This window comes from Solanum lycopersicum, chromosome 9, assembly GCF_036512215.1.
Source record: "Solanum lycopersicum chromosome 9, SLM_r2.1".
In the NCBI taxonomy this organism is placed as follows: domain Eukaryota; kingdom Viridiplantae; phylum Streptophyta; class Magnoliopsida; order Solanales; family Solanaceae; genus Solanum; species Solanum lycopersicum.
Genome location: NC_090808.1, coordinates 68625186 through 68646128, shown reverse-complemented (window position 1 = coordinate 68646128; position 20943 = coordinate 68625186). Strand labels below are relative to the sequence as shown.

The 20943-nt window shown below is 29.0% G+C and overlaps 2 protein-coding genes across 5 annotated transcripts; one reads left to right on the top strand and one right to left on the bottom strand.

The window, feature by feature from the left end:
• The first annotated feature begins 798 nt into the window (after positions 1–798).
• Positions 799–5827, top strand: LOC101265586 (high mobility group B protein 15). 4 transcript variants are annotated; one of them, XM_069288896.1, is made up of 7 exons: positions 799–992; positions 2069–2306; positions 2900–2978; positions 3624–3783; positions 3856–3981; positions 4350–4744; positions 5132–5827. In XM_069288896.1, exons 2-7 carry the CDS (start codon positions 2140–2142, stop codon positions 5591–5593), a joined length of 1389 nt encoding a protein of 462 aa, XP_069144997.1. In that variant the 5' UTR covers positions 799–992; positions 2069–2139; the 3' UTR covers positions 5594–5827. The 4 variants fall into 4 exon arrangements, with proteins under 4 accessions (XP_069144997.1, XP_010326834.1, XP_010326835.1 ...); XM_010328532.4 differs by having other exon boundaries at positions 2062–2306; XM_010328533.4 differs by lacking the exon at positions 799–992 and adding an exon at positions 1274–1745 and having other exon boundaries at positions 2062–2306.
• A 2397-nt stretch (positions 5828–8224) lies between these two features.
• LOC101246474 (ethylene-responsive transcription factor ERF062) lies at positions 8225–11018 on the bottom strand. Its single transcript, XM_004247911.5, has 2 exons — positions 9658–11018; positions 8225–9285 (listed from the first exon to the last, which is right to left on the bottom strand). Exons 1-2 carry the CDS (start codon positions 10101–10103, stop codon positions 8472–8474), a joined length of 1260 nt encoding a protein of 419 aa, XP_004247959.1. The 5' UTR covers positions 10104–11018; the 3' UTR covers positions 8225–8471.
• Positions 11019–20943: the final 9925 nt, after the last annotated feature.

Here is a 20943-nt window from a genome sequence, read left to right as displayed (position 1 = left end):
TATATATATTGTTTTCAAATACAAATAGAAGGAGAAACTTTAAAATGAATCCCACAGTTTTCACTTAGCTCCACCTCTACTAGCAACAACTAAATAGTATGATAATCAAAACATAAATAACAACAAATCGATAATAGAAATCGAACGACAATAAATTATAAAATGAGTACTAATGCTATTGGTATGAAAGGAGAAACATGTCTAATACAACAATCACACGATAAAACTAAACAACACTCAACTACCTACTAACCTTATGTCATAATCTTCAACTTCCACATATCAATCAAATATTTTTAATGACGATCAGTTCGTTTGTGTTACTATTAAAAAAATAACCACTTATTTTAATCGATAACATTATTAACATTTTTTAATTACCATTCATATCTCGACTATTTCATTATGAAATTATTTTCCACCAATATAAATACCAAAAAATTCCACCAACCAAAATCTAATTTTTTTTTTTAAAAAAAACAAATTATTTTTTTAATAAGTCAATATTATAAAGTTAATTCCGTGATCTAATATGTACCTCAAAAAAATTTTAATTTAATATTAATATGTGGCTATGCACGTAGAGAGATAATAAAATAACGTGCCGCTCCAAACGGGGCATTATACAAAAACCATAACTGCAATTTCTATGATGTTTAACAATTTTCATTCCTATTATACCCTTTTCTTATACTGTCCTATATATAAAAAATGAGGGTAAAATAGTCATTATACATAAAACAAAATTTCATCAGTCACACACATATATAAATATATTTTCATGGCTATTCAAGATTCATATTTCTCCATCAACAAAAAAAAAAAAAATTCATAAGTTCCATGATTAATATATTAAAAAAACCATCTTTTTCATAAGCTTTTTTACCCCATTTGGATTTTTTTTAATTTTTTTTTTTTAAGTTTTAGTATTAAAAAAATAGAAACTTTATTTGGTGCCCCATTTTGCTTAGTACATAATCAAACTGTTGCTGGTAAGTTTTCTTTTGTTTATAATATAATGTAAAGACTTGATTTTTATTACTTAGTATGATGTATTTATTACATAAATCTGTGTTCCATGCATGGTGGAGAACTGTGTTTTGATGTTGAAATCTTTAAAGATGGGATTTTTATGTGTTGTTTGTTCACCAGAAGCATTTTTTATTTGTGGGGTTGGGGTGGTTGGGGTGGTGTGAGGTGGGGGTGGGGTGGGATGGGGTTGGGGGTAATGTCCCACCATGCTGTTTTTAGCTTAGGCCATAAATCTTTACTTCTGGGAAGTGTGTCAGGAGAAAAGAGGAATAGAGAGCTTTGGACTTTGTTAAACATGCAGATATTAGCAGAAATCTTTAGAATGTCAGCAAAAGATTATATAGCTTATGTAGATAATAGACCTAGAGAGGGATTCTTGATGTATTGTTTCTGGGATCTTTATGACCTGAGTCTAAAAGGGCTAAAAAGGGTGTCTGATTTTTTTTCATTTGGTAGTAATAAAAATCTCAGCTTTTTGGGTTTTTTTTTTTTGAGTTTTGATAGGTTTTCTTGATTCCTATATTTGGTACTCTGAGAAAACTCATGGCTGTGACAGCTATGGTGTACTATATATGCTTTTCTTGGGGTTTGGGTATTTTGTTATGGTACTTGGGAGTTACTTCACATAAAAGGGGTTGTTGTTGTTGTTCAGCTCTTCCAGTGGCATTTTCATGGTGATACACAGATATTAAGTTCTCTTTTTCTCTGCTTCTGTATGTGTTTTCTTTCTTTGTATATCTATCTGTTTATCTATCACTTTCTTTTTGCTTTCTGGTTTCTGATTTTGTCTGTTTGTTATAATTATTTTTTATCTTTTTTTTTTCATTTTTTGGACTGTGTATAATTACCATTGGTTTCTGTTTTTGGACTCATTAGTCTTATTTTCTGGAAATTTCTGATGATGCTCTTTTGTCTGTTTTCTATCACTAGCATTTTACATGTTTAAGTTAGTTCACCTTGAAAATTGAGCTTTGTTTTGTTTTGTGATTTTGGTGCTATTTATAGCTGTGTTGATTTGTATTTCTGTAGTCTGCAGCTTAGAGGTTCTTGAGAAAACAAGGACTGGAGTGATAAGTGATTCTTGAAACATGTTATGAGAAATTGAGAATGGCATCATCTTCTGCTGAAAATAGTCCAGTGCCACTCAGAGTAGCACCCCCAAATTATCAGCCATATCCACTTCCCTTGGTTAAATATGAGAATATTGTTGCCTCTCCTCAACTGTTCATGGAAACTTTGCAGAAGCTCCATGCTTTCATGAGAACTAAGTTCATGTGAGTTTTTTCTTTCCTTTTTTTGCTTCCTTATGTCCTTTTATGAGTTTCTTTCTATCAGCTTGCATGCACCTCGAGTACTTCACCAACTTGATAGCTTTGCTCACCTAGGTATTTTGCCTGTTTTGGGATTTGAATTTAGTTTCCCATGGTTTTCACCTACTTCGTTAACTACTAGATCATGCCCGAATACCATCTCTATATCCTGTCACAAGGCGTACCTCCCTCCCTTGTGTTAAACTTGATCAAGAAATGCTGTCTTTCTTAGTATATGGTTTTCTCCTAAGATGGTCAATTCTCAGCTCATGAGCTACCTTTTGTGCGTTGAGTTAGGCACAAGATCATTTTTCCGAAAGCAACAATTATTTGAGAAGATTTTTAGGCAGTTTTATTGAGGATTTCATTGATTATTAGCAACCACCAACATTTTCCTGATTTGATTAATCTTTGCTAAAGACTGCTATCCTAATTCCAATTTTGGTCCACCAATCTTGATACTATGCCATAGGCTTCTGAGTTCCCACACATCGTCTCAAATTTATATAGTTCACGCAACTATTTATTAATGTTTCTGTGGGTTGTGCTTTTTTCAGGGTCCCTGTTATAGGGGGCAAACAGCTGGATCTGCATCGCCTCTTTGTCGAGGTAACTACTCGTGGTGGTCTCTCAAAGGTAATAGAACTTAGGCTCATTGTATTCAAACTTTTTGTGCTCTTTCCGTTTTATATCCATGATTAATTATTTAAAATGTAGAATAGCTGGGGAAGGTTAGAGTAACTCTCATCATATATCTCCATGTTATGGTATTTTCTCTTAATTTTTTCTCTTACTAAAAAAGCATAAGTTGGTGTATTGACCTCTGGATTGATGAATTTCATTTGAGTTGGCTTTGCCATAGTAAAGAGCCACAGAAGGCACTATTTTTGTTATGCATCCCCACATGGTTAGGATATACTCCATTCAAGTTTAGCTTTCGCGTCTTAAATGCTTCTCCTTGTTTTGTTACGCTCATGGGTGATGCTCAGCTGGAGTAAAGTCAAGAAACGTGCAAGACTAGAACATCATACAAATAGGTGGAAGGTGTATGCGTTTTGGCGTAAGGAACCAGAACACTTGGGGCTTGGTTTCATTTTCATTTCAGTTGTTTTACGAGTTGTTCTTTCAAGCTTGTTGTAGGATGGGTTTGAAGAATTTTGTGGCCTTACAGGTTGTTGTTTGTCGTAAACAAGTATAGCTCTTAATATGCATAGAAAGGAATGATTGGGTTGAAATCAATGTTGAGTCTGTATAATTATGATTTTTCGAACGTAATTGCAGATTCTAGGGGAGAAAAGATGGAAGGAAGTAACATTGCTGTTTAACTTTCCTTCTTCAGCCACAAATGCTTCATTTGTTCTTCGGAAATACTATATCTCATTGCTATTTCACTACGAAAGACTCTACTATTTCAAGGCAAAGTACTGGACTCCTCCTCCTGGTATGTGTGGAATCTTTCATTACTTAATTAATTGTGCCGAGGCTTTCTCACTAAAACATAGATTTATTTCAGGCGTGTTGCAGGAAGCCTCTCGAACTGCAGCTCCAACTCAAGCTTTGGCCGGATATATCCTTCCACCACCAGGACTAGAAGCCACCATGCCCCAGCCACAGAGGATAGAAACAACATTTCCTGAAGGTAAGAGTCATTCCAAATCTTTTATGTCATAGTCATTCATTCATATCTTTTCGGAGTCTTCAAATCCATGTATGGTGATATTTTTTATGTCCTTTTCGAGATAAGTGAGGTGATCCTTACGAGGAGAACAAAGAAAATAGGGGCTAGGTCCACGATATTGGTTATCCATTGAGTTGTGAACCCTGGGAGACTCTAAAACTTTGTATCTACTGATTCACATGATAAAATGAGTACTATCGATATCGATGCTTCTGTTACATGTGAAGTAGTAGAACATGATAAATCTTTACTGCTTAACTGTTTAGACTGATAATTTCCTACTATAGCTAACAAATAATGTCCATCACCCCATTCTTTTGTGCTTGCAGAAACTACCATACCATCGACAGGTTCACCTGTGTCTGGTTTCATTGACGGGAAGTTTGAGAGTGGATATCTTATTACAGTGAAGATTGGATCTGAGGATCTTAAAGGTGTTCTATATCAGATTCCAATTAACCAAGAGCAGCAAGAGTTGCAGAATGTACCTGCTTACAACACTCAAAAAGAAGCATCAACACCTGGGATAGCTAGAAGAAAGCGTAGGAAGAAAAGTGAAATCAAAAAGCGCGACCCTGCCCATCCCAAGCCTAACAGAAGTGGTTATAACTTTTTCTTTGCAGAACAACATGCCCGTCTGAAACCTCTTTATCCTGGAAAGGATAGAGAGATTAGTAGGATGATTGGTGAACTGTGGAACAATCTGAACGTTCCAGAGAAGATGGTAGGGAACCAAACGATATATTTCATATCGGAAAAAGGTCCAAAAATTTACTCCTCTACTATGCAAAGTATCTTAGTTTTGCTCCGTTATACTTTGAGGCCATTCATGCCTTTGTTATCAAATGTCCTCGTATATACCTTGACTTTAATGGGGTTCTAGCATGGACTAAGATTGGAACTCCTTTACAATCGAGGTCAACTACGAAATGATTTGTTGACAGACACTGAAGGTATAAATGGCTCCAAAGTATAACGACAATTAAGATATTTCGTATTCTAGGTGGTTGTTTATGAGCCTTTCTCCGGTTTAAATATCCCAAGACGTATGAGATTGTTCTTGTTTGTTTCATGCTAACTACTTCGAATGATTATATTCTGTTGAGTTCAGGTCTATCAGGAGAGAGCATTGCAAGACAAAGAACGATACAGAATGGAGATGCAAGACTATCGCGAGAGACAAACAACTGGACAAATTGTTAGTAGTCCACTGCTAATACAATCTCCTCTTGAACACAATGTCGATATGATGGATCAGCCAACTGAACTTCATAGTGAAAATGGAAACGTCTCTTGGAGTCCAGAGCACGGAACAAGTTCTGATAAATGTGCACAGAGCAACTCGGAGAACAACAACAACAACAACAACAAAGGCACAGATCCTCCAGTATTAGAAATGCAGACTAACAACGTGATCGTTGAGGGATTTGAGTTGCTTAAGAGAGTAGACATGGTCGATTGCGAGGACAAAGAAATGCAGGAAGAAGAAGTTGAAGGTGATAAACAAGAAGAATTACAACATAGCAAGGAAAAAGTTTTTTTCTTCCTAGAAGAAAAAACTGTTACCAACTGAGGGGAAAATATAAAACATGGTAAAGCTTAAGTTACTTAGCTTCTTAGATATTACAACTTATCTTAATTATATAGTGTTTGTTTTGACTTAGTGATAATTATGTTGTTTTTAGCAGTAGTTTTGGATATAATTTAAAAAGTATGAACCATTTTGATGTATTTCATGGGCATACTTTACAGATTAACTGCCCTTTTGTTATGCAAGGTTAAAAAAATATGAGCATTAAGCACATCATATCTTGTACTTTCTCTTTTTTTTTTTGGTTTTTCATTCGCTGTTTGGTACATGCATGGGAGCTCGTATAATTTGGATACGCGCTGCGTTGGGTTCTATCTGGGGAGAAGTGATCCCTACTAAGGATGGAACATGGATATGGTTCATACTTAGATGATTTTGTATTCAAAGTTTCATTTGTTTTGTGTTACTCTGAACTCTCGATAAAGTTGTAAGGTGCGAGTTAGATTCTTTGAAAAAGGTGTATTTTTGATGTCTAACACATTTGCAACAACACCTTTTGAAGAGTTTAAGTAACACACAATTGAGACATGGTTAGGTGTGGGTTTTTTTATGCACAAATTGTTATATTGAACATCTATAATTTTTAATCATGTCATTGAACATTAGGTTATTCATTTATTTTATTTAAAAATTTACACATATAAACCTACATATTAAGGAGGTGAATTAAACGCTCTATGTTTAAAATATTTTTTTTATGACTCAAAACTGAAACCTCTTATAAAAATATTCATTTCATTAGATAATGACCTAAACATTATTAGACTTGCTAATAATGGAGAAGGACAGCTACTTTTGATAAGAAAAGCAATTTTTTTAATAAAAAAATTAGCAAATATTATATAAATTTCATCTTTAACTAAATTTATACATTCTTTTTCAAAATGGCTTTTTCATTGTGATATCATCTTAATAAGGAATTTTAATTATTTTTAATGTTAAAAAATAACCGACCAACCAATCCTATTTCAGTTTATAGAAACTATATTAATGTTGTTGTCATTTGCTTATATATGCAACATTTTCAACATTTAATTAAAATTTCTTTCCTAAAGTTTTATCACAATATCAAATATTTATTTGGATGATTAAAGAGTATTCTTGAAGTTGTAGGTCATGACTCATGAGTTTCGTAAATTCAATTACTAATGTTTGTATCAGAATATTTCCTTTTACGTTGTGTAAGTAATACTCACAACTCATTTTATTTTAGGGTTTTATTTTTTATCGCGCACTCATGTTACGCGACGCCAAAGTTCGACACTTGTTGAATTTCGAGCTTAAGATGCTTTATACATCGAACAACGTTAATTATTAGCTTTTCTTATTTAGCTTAATCAACAAGTTTGTATACATTGTCAAAGCTAACTTGCTAATTAAGGACATTAATTAGGTCAACCAGAATTAATTTAAATGAACAAAGTTGAAGTTGTCAACTGCTAAAATTATATATTGATTATTTGCATACTACTTTTTTTTAAAAAAAATATATAATTGCACTTGATTAATTTAAAATTGCAGTTCTTTGAAACTTAATAGTGAATTGGTTAATTAATTGCTAATTATATATGTGTAATTGTTCATTTATAAAAACATACTTTAACTATCGATTATTCCATTTTTCTATATAAATGATAGTGTGATTATATTTCAGATCGGAAACTCACACTCTGATAGTTGAAACATTTTTGATAAATAGTTGATGTCATTGTTCAGATAGTAAACTCGCATACTTATGATAGTTCATATATGAAAATGACTATTAACTCTCTTTCAAACGTCAACCAAATATTATGTAAATGAGTAAATACTTGTAAATTTATTTCATTTTCTATATATAGTACTTCCATTCCTCAAATAATACATTTAATTCGAAATCATGATTTGACCTTATATGTGTTATTTTATTCTATAGTCCAGAATTAGAAAGTCAAGGAAATTAAGATAAGAGTGAATTTTCTTTTTTTTTTTTGTTAACAAGAATTGTTTTTTTAAAATAAAGTCACTTAATATATGACAAATTATAGCAAATAAGCATGGGAATTCTTTTTGATATTATAAAATATAAAAAAAAAGTCAAACCTTTGAGAGGGGTTGACAAAACAAGAAGTATTTGATTTTGATATTTTATATTTATATTTAAATAAAGTAAAACTTAATTAAATCCCAAAGTCAACTTATTTAGCAAAATGTGATGATGATGAACTAGTTATAATAAGTTGGAACATCATGATTCATGACAATCCTACTATAGGGGCTACAAATTTTTGTGTTTTTTTTATAGAATAATATATATATATATATATATATATATTGAATATATTAAACCAGTAACTCTTCAATCACTATATTTTTATCGTTATTTAAGTTAGAGGAAGTTTATTTTAGAAGATCTGAATCGAAATTCATATAGAAATATAACGTGTTCGTAGTTTTACTTTTATTTTTATCTTATTTTCTATTATATAAGCAATAACAAACTATATATAAACGTATTTAATAATAAATATATATACACACTCTTATCATCTAACAAATTGTATCTTTCTAATAAAACTTAGAGCATTTCCTTTCCAACTAACAAAAAACAATCAAAATCACCGAACTAATAAATCACACACAAAACAAACTTATGGCCATTAAAACAAAAAACATTACATGATAAAAAAAATAATAATAATGAACACTCACTTAAAACAACAAATTGATATAGCATAAATCCAACCAATGTCACTACATGATCTTCCAAAAAAAGTGAATATTTTTTTTTATAAAATTAAACAACTATATGCATGTATGCTCTTGATCTTGAAATAATTTTGGTAAATAAAAAAACAAAATACAATACATTAATTGAGTGTCATGATAAATCAGAAACAAGAAGTGCATCCCAAATCATATCCATATCCAAAGATGGCATTCTACTCAATTGAACACCATCAACATTTTCTTGATTATTAATATTCTTCACCTTAGTAATCTCCATTAGTTTCTCACAATTAATTTCCTTCTCTTGATTCTGAACGATCGTGTTCTTGATTGTTGCATCATCATCCGATAGCCCTTTTGGAGATATAATAATTTCATCGCGATCACTACTATTATTAGCCTTCTTTTTTGATTGTGTTGAAATTGCTCGAATTTTCGCCTCAAGGAGTGATGTTATGTTCCCATTGATAGAATTAGCCTTTAATTGATTCTTCAAATGTGGGAAATTCAAGTTTGCATAATCACCTCTTAGCATATAAGCCGCGGTATCATAAGCAAAAGCGGCTTCTTCAGCAGTATCAAATGTCCCTAGCCAAACCCTAGTCCTATTTCTTGGTAGCCTTATTTCCGCCACCCATTTTCCCCAATGCCTTTGTCTTACTCCTCGAAAAAGCTTCCCTTGGGAAGCGATCATAGAAGAAGAAGAAGATGATGATGATGACGACGACGATGACTTTTCATAATGAACAAGTGATGATTTTCTTGATGATCCTTTGAATTTCATTGGTTGAGTTTTTGTAGTGCTGAGCCAATAGTCACTAAAACCTTTTGTTGTGGTACAATTTGTTATGGTTTGATTCATTTTCAACCAATTTGTTGGATTTGTAGTTGCAACCTCTTTATAATGAATTTGGCTCTCATGACCTATTGATGAAGACATAGGGAATAACGCCGCGGATGATGACCTGGCAAAACATGAAAAAAAATTTAAGAGGTTGAAGATATATCGTAATATTTACAATACTTATCTATTTTCTTCTTTTATCAATGTATTGGGACTCGTGCATCCTAGATAGTGGTGTAACTACCTATTGATTACAAGGGGTGCAACTGAATCCCCTTCGCTAAAAAAAAAAAACACAACTATATACATTTTTGAATCATATTGATCATAAGTGAAAGATGTTACATTCTAACATGTTGTTGATAGAATTACTGATTTCGATACTGTATCCTAGAAAGTCTAAATATGTACTATTGGTAAACTCAATTTGATAAAAGAGAAAATTAGTGAATAAAATGGCAAATAAATAAAAGGAATAGAATTAGTATCATACTTGTGATTCTTGTTGCTTAGAGATTCAGCTGCCCTTTTTGAAATCTCTAAAATGGAAGGCTCTTGCAAAAATAACCCTAAAGTTGGGTAATTACTTGATAGTGAATTTGTTGAAGAAGCACATGTTTGATGATCAAGAAAATTATTTAAAGGAAAAATGTTGTTATTATTCCCTTGATCTTGATGATGTTGATAACTTGAAGAAGTCGATAATGATGATGATGATGATGATAATGATAATGACGATTCATTTTGATGGAAATTAAGTGGAAGAAATTCAGAAAATTTTGTTGGAGAAGAATTTATAAAAGTAATTTCATGATTTAAATCACTAAAAATGTGTGGATCCTTGAAAAATCTAGATAATGATTCTATGGCTACTTGTTTATAACAAGTTGGCAATTCTTTTTGCATGATGGATTCTGATTTTAGAGACTGATTCTCCATGAGAAATCCAATAGATTGGTATTGAGGGGAAAAAAAAGAGAGAGAGAGAGATAATGATGATTTTACAAAAATGTAGACATTGTGGTATATATATTAAAGTCTCAAGCAAGAAGATTATATTATATGTTTACTAAAGAGGCACTTTTAATAAAGGGTCAATAGAAAAAAATAGGACCATCAATAAGGGTGTGTTATCTCTCCACTTATAATCAGAAATCTCAGTTTCAAGTCTGAAAAATGAAGAAAAAAATTTCGATAAGAAGTGAGCCCTATATAATACGTAAGTTCAGATTAGCTAAATCAGTAGGTTCCGACAGTTAGATTAGTTATCGGTAAACCTTCGAGCCTCGAAAAAAAAAGAGAAACTCTTAGTAGTAGTCGTTTCTTCTTTAATGAACCTTACATGATACATATTCAGATTAAATTAATCGGATCGATATATTTTGACTGATACTGTAAGTAACGTCAACTCAAATTAATTAATCAAAATCACAACGTTCGAGCCTTAAAATGAAGAAATTAATTGTGAGAAGCGTTTATGTTTTATCAACCCCTACACAATGTGATACTCAATTAATCAGATCAATAAATTTCGAACTTCCATAATTTTCTTTTCAAATTCTAGATCTTTGTTACAAGTCTTAGAAACATTAATTCGTGCATCCCATTTTCATATATATTCTTTTTTATAAACCAATCCAAATGTGCCAACTCATGAGTTGTATTGTTACCTGTCTTATAAGGTTTATAACAGGAGGGATGTATATTCTTTTTATGATAGTGACTGCAAAAATAAAATTTTAAAAATTAAACCTCAAAAAAACTTTGCTTTAATTTACTTTATTGTTTTTTTTTGCATTCATTTCTTGGTTTTATTAGCAAATGATCATGTGATTTTCATTAACAAGCACATGATCAATTTCTCTCTTTTTTTCACTTTTTTTTTTTTGAAGTATGAAAATGGTATCTTCACTTTCTCTTTTTAACAAGTATTAGTTATTAGAATATAGTAATTAGTTATAATTAGTAACTAATTAAACAAAAGATTAATCATATGATAATCCTCTAGTTATAATTGTTATTTGAGTACGGAAGCTTGGAGCAACGGTAAAATTACTTATAGTTTGAGTTACGCGTGATAGCAACTATTAATAATTAATCACGTCTTTGATAAGTGTTGACGGTCTTTGTCATATCCTACGTGAATACAGAATGTTTAATACATTGAACTGTCATTTTATAATTGTTATTTAACTCATATAGTTATGTATGTTAGTTAGAAGATTAATTAGTTGGCCTAATCATCATCTCCAAATTTTATATAGGTACTTTTCCAGCAAAACTTTAAGTTAAACTATATTAGTGATTAATTAATATTATCATCATCATTGTAATAATGGACCAAAAAATTAATGAATTTTTAAGAAAAAAGATAATGAGGTTTAATTAGTTTTTGTTCTTAATTAGTAGGAGGAAATCATGGTTGTCTTTAAATGATTTAATACTAAATAATTATAAAACTCTCAAATTAAGACATTTCTCTTATGTGTCTTTTGAGAATAACATTGAGACACTTTTACCAAAAAAAAAAAATTCTCAAATTTCATTCCAAATAAGGCAAAACAAGAATCAAAAAATAATTAATTAATTAAATATTTGTAAATCCAAATGATTAGTAGTCACTCTGACTCATACTATTGGTAGTGCATGTTATTTAATTTTATTTCATTCATAATTAAGCTACCTCCCAAATTCCACATATCAATTATCATTTCATTTTAAAAAAAAAAAACCTCCCTAATGTAATTCTTTTGTTCCGAGTAGTTATCGACTTCAACAGAGTTTCCGAGTTTGAGTTTTTGATAAAAAAAAATCTTGTATAACACTTTTTCTCTTTAATGGTTCATACACTAAACGAGTGTAAATAAATCGATACCCTAATATCAATAGTAAAGTGATCAAAATTTATAGTAAGAGAGTAAAAATAATGTATTTATATAAAAAGATTTATTTTTATATAGTGTGTAATTCTTTTTTGTAAAACAAATATCGAACGTCTGAGTAAAAACTTTTAACAAAAAAATAAAAGAAGAGAACATGGTTTTAGTCCAATTATAGAAGTTATTTTTGCTTGTGATTATAAGAATGAGTTTAATTTAATTAATATATATGTCATGAACAAATTAAAGGCAGCTAGACAAGAAACCATGTTTCTTTAAAGTTGTTTTCCCCTTTCTTAGTTTTTAATTTAACTTTTATAATAAAAAAATACTGTTTAATTTAATTATTATTTTTCTTTATTCCTTTCTCAGTTTTCAACCTCACACAATACACAAAAAGACAGATTATTATTAATTAGAATAAATTAATTAACATCCTTGTAACACATAACCACTACTTTAATTAATTGGATTAATATAAAATAATTAATTAAAGGGTTAGACATGTGGAGTAGTGGAAAGTGGCTTAGCTTGACCAAACAGTAAAATTGACAAATCATGTGCACAACAAAGAAAGACAAAAAATTTTTTAATAAGCCTTGAATTTTGTCATCAAATGATAATAATAAATATTTTTTTTATAAAAAATAGTTCGATACACTAAATTTTCATTCTCGGTAGGGTTTAGAAAACCATCGGATTATATTAAATATTTTATACACAATTCTTTTAGAAAAAAGATATAAATTTCTTCTCAAACTTACACCGAAAAGTCAGTTACATGGTTCAACTATTATGACGATCTATTACACACCTAAACTACTAAAAAGTGAATTTATTTAATACATACTAACGATAAACTATCGTGAATAATACATTCAGTGATTAATTTATCAAAAATATAATTAACTGACTGAGGCATGCAATTGATAATTTCTGAGAGTATCAGTGAATAACTTAAATTATAAAGATCTATCATACTTTTTAGTTTCTAGTAATTTTGCTCATAGAATAGACAATTTATCAATCTATAGTTCCTTCAAACTCATAAAATTTTAATTGTACGATGAAATTTTTTATCGTTGCACCAAAACTCCGATCAAATAGAAGAAAAGTTTATTGTATAGCCATTTTCTCAGTTTCTCTAATGTGAAGATAAGGATTTTGCTTGGTTGGACAGCTTTATTTAATTTTTACCTATCTTTAATGTTATCTTAGATATAATATTATTAGACACTATGACACCACTAATAACATAGTTAATTAATTAATTACTATATATTTCTCATCAAGCTTCAGCATGATCATTATTTTGTTGTATATATGGCTTCAAATGATGATTGATTAACTGACTAATTAAGCTTTTGTTTTTATCACAAAAGAAATCACATTATTGTTGTCTAAGATTATTTCATAATTCTTCAGCTTATTTATTAATCACTAGATCTTACGTACCTTTTAAGTGTTCATCGTTCCTTATAATTGTTATGAATGTTCTCATATTATTGATATTCGTCATTAAATTTGTTAACGATAGGGCTTTTAATATGACAAATAAATACGAAAGTTGTGCTTACTGCAGGACTTAACTAAACACCTTAATCACGAGCTTTATATGATGTCATATATATATATATATATATATATCTCACATGTGTCAGCAGCATTTTCAAATGCATTAATTTCGATTCATGACAAGTAAAGCCTTGTTAAAAATAATTTATTTTATATTTAATTAAATCACGTACTTTATAGATATGTGGATCCTCATCGATTTCTGTGAGGATATATTCCTCAAATGAAATACTTTACGCGTTAACTACAGTACTGTATGAATTAAAACACATGGCGCCTAGTGAGAGAAAAACATAATAATAGAGTTTGTCGATAGGTTTTATTTATTTTCTTTAACTAAGATGGGGTAACGTCCAACAAAGCCGAAGAAAAACAGAATATTTTAGAAGTTTAAAGATTTAATATTTTTGTTAAAACAAATTAAGAGTAATTTAGGTAAATGATTGCAACTAATTTTATTAATTAATTATTGTACTATTACTCTTTATTTTTGGCAATATTCTTCATGCTTTACACTTTTAGGTGTCAAAAAATTTGTACAAATATAACCTTTACCCCTAAGCCAAGATCCAAATTTGGCAAAGAAAAAATTATATATTAGCATAGTAATTAATACATGCATTAACAATGTATTTTTAATTAATAGCTTAATTTATTATATTAATGTAAAAATTATAACAAACAATTGTGTGGTGCAACTAGTTGTTAACTTTAACCTAAAATAAGGTAGTTTTGTTATTCTATTACTTATATTATAATCTCACTTTTTTATAGATAGTAACGTGTTGTTGTCACTTGTTAGGTATTGAATTAGCGATAAGTATTTCTTCGTAATAACGTTTAAAAAGTTTCAAATTTGATCTTGATATATATAAAATCTCCTCGTTAAGAAGTGTTTTGTTTAATATGAGATTTCTTGACGTGATTCGCGTCCGGAATAGTTTCCTTTGAATCCAGTTATGGCTGCCCATGGATTCATATATATGTAATATTGTTCCACATGACCCACCACACAAAAAGTGAATACAATGTATACAAATAGGAAAAAGAATGATTCTTACTTTTGCTTTACTCCACTTCTCTTAATCACCATTTTTTCTCAAATCATATGTTATAAAATTTAATTTTTCACAAACTAAACACTTGGAAAAAGAATATTAGAACACATTCACTTGTACCACATTTAACATTCAAGATTTTATGTTATTGTATATCAAATATATGTAATGTTGTGAGAACAAATGTTCATTAAATGTAAGACAAAATTACAGAAATACACACATTTTGTTTCACTTATTTTCATTATCCTTTATTACTTTTAAAAATCTTCAAAATTCTTATTTTTTTAATGTATCCGTGTTGTATATTAATGTATTCGAGCGAGCTAGTTTTAAATGTATTCGAACTACATATTAATGTGTTTGAGCCAGTATTTATTTGAGCTACATAGTATGTATCCGACCTAGTTTTTAATGTATCCGAGCTACATGTTAATGTATTCGAGCTTCAATTATTGTATCCAATTTTTTTTTAAAATTTTTAAGAAAATAATTATTAAAAACTTATTAGGGATAGATTGTAATTTCATATTAAAAGTATAAGATTTATGTAATCTACACTAAAATTTGATTAACTTCTATAGAATAGTGAAAAGAATAGAATATTAAAAAAATTCAACTAAATAATTATGTATTATTTGACAAATGTATGGTATCAAAGAATTTTCCTTACACACAAATTGGTATATTATGGAAGATAATTTATCTTTGTAATTTGTTCCTTTTGATCAAAAAAGGGAATTTATAAATTATAAGGTTAATTTATGTTGACTTGATAATAATCATGATTATTAAAAGGTAATGTGAATTATTGGAACAAAATGCAATTCATTGAACTTGTGAGAATATTACATTGAAATTTATTACTATATATATATATATAAATAAAAGGAATAATTTATAGTGATGATATAAACATGTATATCATATGGTAATTAAGTCCAAAGGAATCTTCATTTTAATTTTGAGTTCTTGTAGGGTAAATTCGCGTAAATCTATAAAAACTTTTGATATATTTTCATTTCACGTATAATTTTTATATTAAAAAAATTCTAACTCATCTCATCCTATTGTCATTTCTTTCGATAGATTCTTTTAATAAGTTATTTACAATGCATATTCAGATTCCTTTTCATTAAATTCGTAAATTAAAAATATTTTACATTCCGATGAGTAACATGATTATGTATATATACAAGTACTTTTGGCAATATATACGTAGAGATACAGCAATGTTTTTTAATAAATTATTTTTTATTTTTTGAAAAAAATAACATTATCCTAAATTAGTATTAAAACTATATATTACTTTCCCAATTACTCCTAAAGAACAAACAAACCATCATGACTTCCACCAAAATGGCTATTTTTATTTAATAACCACGATCTACCCCCCACTGCACTTTTTGTTTTTTTTTAAATAAATTAGACACAATTTATGGTTATTTTATAAAATTATAATTAATTAAGTAAAACCTATTAAAATTATAAAAAAGATAAACTAAAAAATTTATGATTAGTTGGAAGATAAGCTAAAATTCTGACAAAGTAATCGAACGACGAATGGTACCGCAACACATGTCACGATGTTATCGACTCAACGTTAGTTTGCTAATTATTAATTATTTATTTTTTTTGTGTAATTCCCTTTTGGTTTAAATTTGGACCACAAATGTAAAATGAATTAATTTATTTGATTAGTTTTAATTAATTTAGTGAGGGTGTCATATTCATTCCACCATTGACATTTTCATAATCCTAGGATAAGTTTGTTTAGTTTAGCCTAAACGACAAAATAAGGGTTGTTAATTATTATGTAAGAAATTAATGAGAGAATAAAATAATCCAAATTAATGTAACAACTCCATTGTTTGTTGAAGGTATAAAAAAATAATTTTAATATTCAGATCAGTTTGCATACATCTCGATTAGTTTTACGAGACATCTATTAATTTATCAAATTTAAGATAGAATAAAAAAATCACTTAATAATTTTATGTGTACTACGATCATTAAAGGTATTTATTAAACTTGAATAATGAACCTTTGTTTGCAATTTATCGCTAAGCATGGTTATGAGAGATGGAGGAGGAAAATTAGAATATTTAGAGAGAATGCAAACAAAAGTAATATTAATTTAAAAAAAAAAAGGTTGCAATCAATTGTTTCGTAATCTAAGAATAACTAAGAACCACAAATTAATTAAGAAACATTATCTAATTAAGTGAAAATAGACTGGAAGAACTTATTTTCGCTAGACACTCAACTCAAGTTAAGATAAAAGCAGTAAGAATTAATGAAAACATAAGAGACAATAAATAATAACGTAGGGATAATACATTTAAGCAAAAGGTTGGTATTCCATCTTATTCCGAGTTAAATTGAAAGGAAAAAAACTAAATCAATGCATAATTAATTATGTCATAATTAATAGGGCAACTTTCACATATAGCAAACAAAAAAATCATATTTGTATAATATAGCAAACTTTGCATAATTGCGCTCCATAGCAAACATAAAAACTGTATAATTCGCTATACATATAAAAGTGTATAATTTGCTGGCCTAAATTGTATAATTCGCTGGCCTATTTCGCTGCAATTGTATAATTAGCTTTGCATACAGTTGAATCGAATTAAAATGTATGTATATTGCATAATTATAAGTGTATAGCAAGAAGATATATGTTTTTCTCGCTTTATACAAAAACAGAAACACAATATATACACTTCTGTTGTATAAAGCTAGAAAAAATTATATTTCACTGCAATTGTATAATTCACAATTGTATAATTCTTTAGCCTTTTTCTCTACAATATTTGAAGTAAAATGTTTGTAAATTATATAATTAAGTGTATAACATGAAGATATACATTTTTGCATGTGTATATACAATTTTCTCTCGCTTTATACAAAACAGGAACAGAAATTATGCACTTCTGTGTATAAAGCGAGAGAGGCGAGAATGGGAGAGTGGCGAGCGAGACTTCTGGGAGAGAGACGCCTGGCAAATTTTTGCCAACGTTTGCTATGGAGCACAATTAAATCAAACCCTAGCTATTCCATTTAATTTAGGTTATTAGTTTGCTATTTTATACAATTTTTCCTAATTAATATGAGTATTAAAGATGATAATATTGATTAAAACCATTAATATTAGATTAATTGAACTTTAACATATAGACTATATATATATATATGTGATGAGTGGTGTGGATTGCACGTTATTAGGAAAAGCAAAAACCTAAAATTATAATTAGGACCACATTTGCACCTACTTATTCTTGCCTATAAGTAGTCTAGAGTATAGACTATATTATATACTAATAATTCGCGTCGTTTTAATTTATTTATCTGATTTTAACTTGATATAAAATATAAGAGAATAAAAAAAATAACCTTATAGTCTTAGACTAAAGATACGTAAAATATATCAAAATATCGTTTAATCGTGTGCTCTTATTAAATATGTCATGCAGAAAGTTGAAATTAAAGAATTGAAAAAAAGGGAACGAGACTTTTTTTCAAAACAAACTAATAAGGAAAGTCAAAATAAATTAAGATGATAAGAGTATTATTTTCATTTAAGGTTAGTATATAAGTATATTCTCCTTCTTTTCCATATTTCTTCGATCATTCAAACTGATTTAAAATATTTTAGTTGAATTGAGAGTCTATTTGACACAGCCTCTTTACGCTCGTGAGATAGAAATAAGATTTACGTATTTTATATAATCTTTGTATCTCATTTCTAAAACTACATTACATGTGTTATTATTTTTAGCAGTTAGTACATATATAGATACAAACTATTTTATTTTATTTTTTGGTTTCTTCCAAAGATGATTTGAATATGTTTAGGATAATAAACGAATATTATTTTCCACAATTTTGTAATACACAAGTTGGAATTAGATATACATATATTCACATGTCAATTATAACTTATTTTTTTGGCCACAAATTAGAATATTTATGCAAAATTGCATCATGAAAATTGACTACTAAATTATTTTAATTAAAAGAAGATCCAACAATGACTCATTTGTCTCTTATTATGTCTTCTTTGAACATTGCCTTTTTTTAAATACATTTTTTTCAAAAAAATATTTTTAGAAAAGTCTTTTTTTGAAAATAAGATGGGAAAATATTAAGGAAAAAAATATCTAAATACACATATTATTTTATCATAATCTATGAAATTTTCTACCATTTGAAAAAATTACAAAAATCACCACTCAGATACATCTATATCCTCTCTCAGATACATTTTTATCCCCTCTCGGATACATCATTCCCCTCTCGCATACGTCCGTGAGCTATGTATCCACAAGTTTCTTGAATAGCAATATACTGCGACTTATTTATCTGCTTGTCTGTTGATGTATCCGATATCAAATGAATTTTCGTGATTTGAAAAAAAGTAGAGAAATGATGTAATCAGCTATTTATGTATTTTGTACATATATATTAAATTCATATCTTTGGGCTAACAAGAATAAATCACTAATTTGGGCCAAGGCTGAATCAAAATTGGGCTGAAACTTGGCCCTGGCCCATATCCAAGCAATGAAATAGGGTCATTTGCGCTTCCGTCCTTATTTTGTGTTGGTCTTTAATTTACATCCCTCGTGAACTTATATTTTCATATCATAATATCTCACACAAGTTATGTCTAGACATGATCTCAGTTTCCAAATAACGTATGTCCCCACTAGGCATAAGTTCTTATTTTTTCCTAATTATGGTTATAAGAACAATTTTTTTTTAAAAAAATCACGACAAATCATGTATCAATTTGGATTACATATTTTAGCGCAAATCAACCCAAGTTTAGATGTGCTGAATATGCGGATCAAAATGAATTGATTACTCACTCAAACTTAAACGAATGTGATGAATCATAGAAAAAGTTTGTTATTGACGAATAATATCTTTATACTATTCATCTTCAGAAAATAATCATTTGTTACTGTAGGTCAACTTAACCTTGCGATAGCACAATTTTTTTTAAAAAAATAATTTTTACAATACAAAACATTATGAACTCATCAAACAAAATACTACTAATTATTCTAAAGTGAGAATAAATGTCTAGAAAAAAAAAAGGTACCCCTAATTTGCTTGTTTAGATGCATGTTCTTTTATTCTCTAATTGCTTCAATTTCAAGCCATCAATTAAAGGGTTTTGGAATATACTTCCCTTTAGCTCATATGCCTTAATTAAAAACTAGCAGATCGACCTACAAATCATTTTTATATTCACGTAAGATTTAAAGAAGAATCACATCTCAAGAGGTATGACGTAGACAACCTACCTTAATACAAATACTGATGATTGCTTTCACGATTCAAAATTGTGATGTATAAATTACACGAAAACACAAACCACACTTTTGCTCCAACTTTAGAGGCACCTCTTCATCTTCCTTGATTGAACTTCCTAATATTATAAGGTATTGTGATATATGCTTTTGGTCAACTTAATTTGTAACATCACATGTAAATGTAATCTATTTGGTTGTAACATGACCACTAAAGCATTTAACATGGTATGGATGTGACTTGTAGTTTTCTATTTTTTTTTTTCTTATTATAAAATGTAAAAGTTAATGGAAAATACTATTAGAATTGTATTATCATCTCATATGAAATTTTGACGTATTAAATGGGACACTTTTACCATTCCAACGTTTCGGTATGTGGCAAAATTTGATCAGACATAGAATGCAAAATATATCTAAAGATATAGCCTAGTGATCAAACGAATCATCTTATTTTCGTACCAATACAAAAATTGTGATATCAAAAGAATCATCTTATTTTCGTCATACCAATAAAAGTATGTCATTGATATAAAAATGAAAGGACACCTTTGTCACAAATTTATATGAAATGTGACTTGATACAAAGTTTAAAGGAGAAATAAACTTTCGATATTTCGATTTATAAGCAAGCCAATGAAATTTTTGTGGTTGTAAATTATCTCACTAAAGGTAAAATAAGAACTTCATAGTTAAATTATTATCAAATATTAATAAAAGAAATACTGTTTTACTTACTAAACGAAATGAACTGAAACGAACTTTACAGTAATTATTTCATGTTTGAACAACAAAAAATTGAAACATGAATGGTGTTTTTTTAAGGTCAGAAACAATACCAAGTCACTCTTTACAAACAACCAAACAACAATTTTACTAAATCAGTATGGAGTTTGCAACAAAAATCTAAAAAATACTTGCAGATTTTCATGGCTGATGATAC

What these genes read in the sequence shown, in the direction of transcription:
- LOC101246474 (XM_004247911.5), bottom strand. Translation starts at nt 10,103, where the DNA reads ATGGAGAATCAGTCTCTAAAATCAGAATCCATCATGCAAAAAGAATTG. An exon ending in CTAAGCAACAAGAATCACAA is followed by an intron (nt 9,286 to 9,657) that starts GTATGATACTAA and finishes ATGTTTTGCCAG; the next exon opens with GTCATCATCCGCGGCGTTAT.
- LOC101265586 (XM_069288896.1), top strand. Translation starts at nt 2,140, where the DNA reads ATGGCATCATCTTCTGCTGAAAATAGTCCAGTGCCACTCAGAGTAGCA. An exon ending in AGAAACAACATTTCCTGAAG is followed by an intron (nt 3,982 to 4,349) that starts GTAAGAGTCATT and finishes TTGTGCTTGCAG; the next exon opens with AAACTACCATACCATCGACA. An exon ending in TGAACGTTCCAGAGAAGATG is followed by an intron (nt 4,745 to 5,131) that starts GTAGGGAACCAA and finishes TGTTGAGTTCAG; the next exon opens with GTCTATCAGGAGAGAGCATT.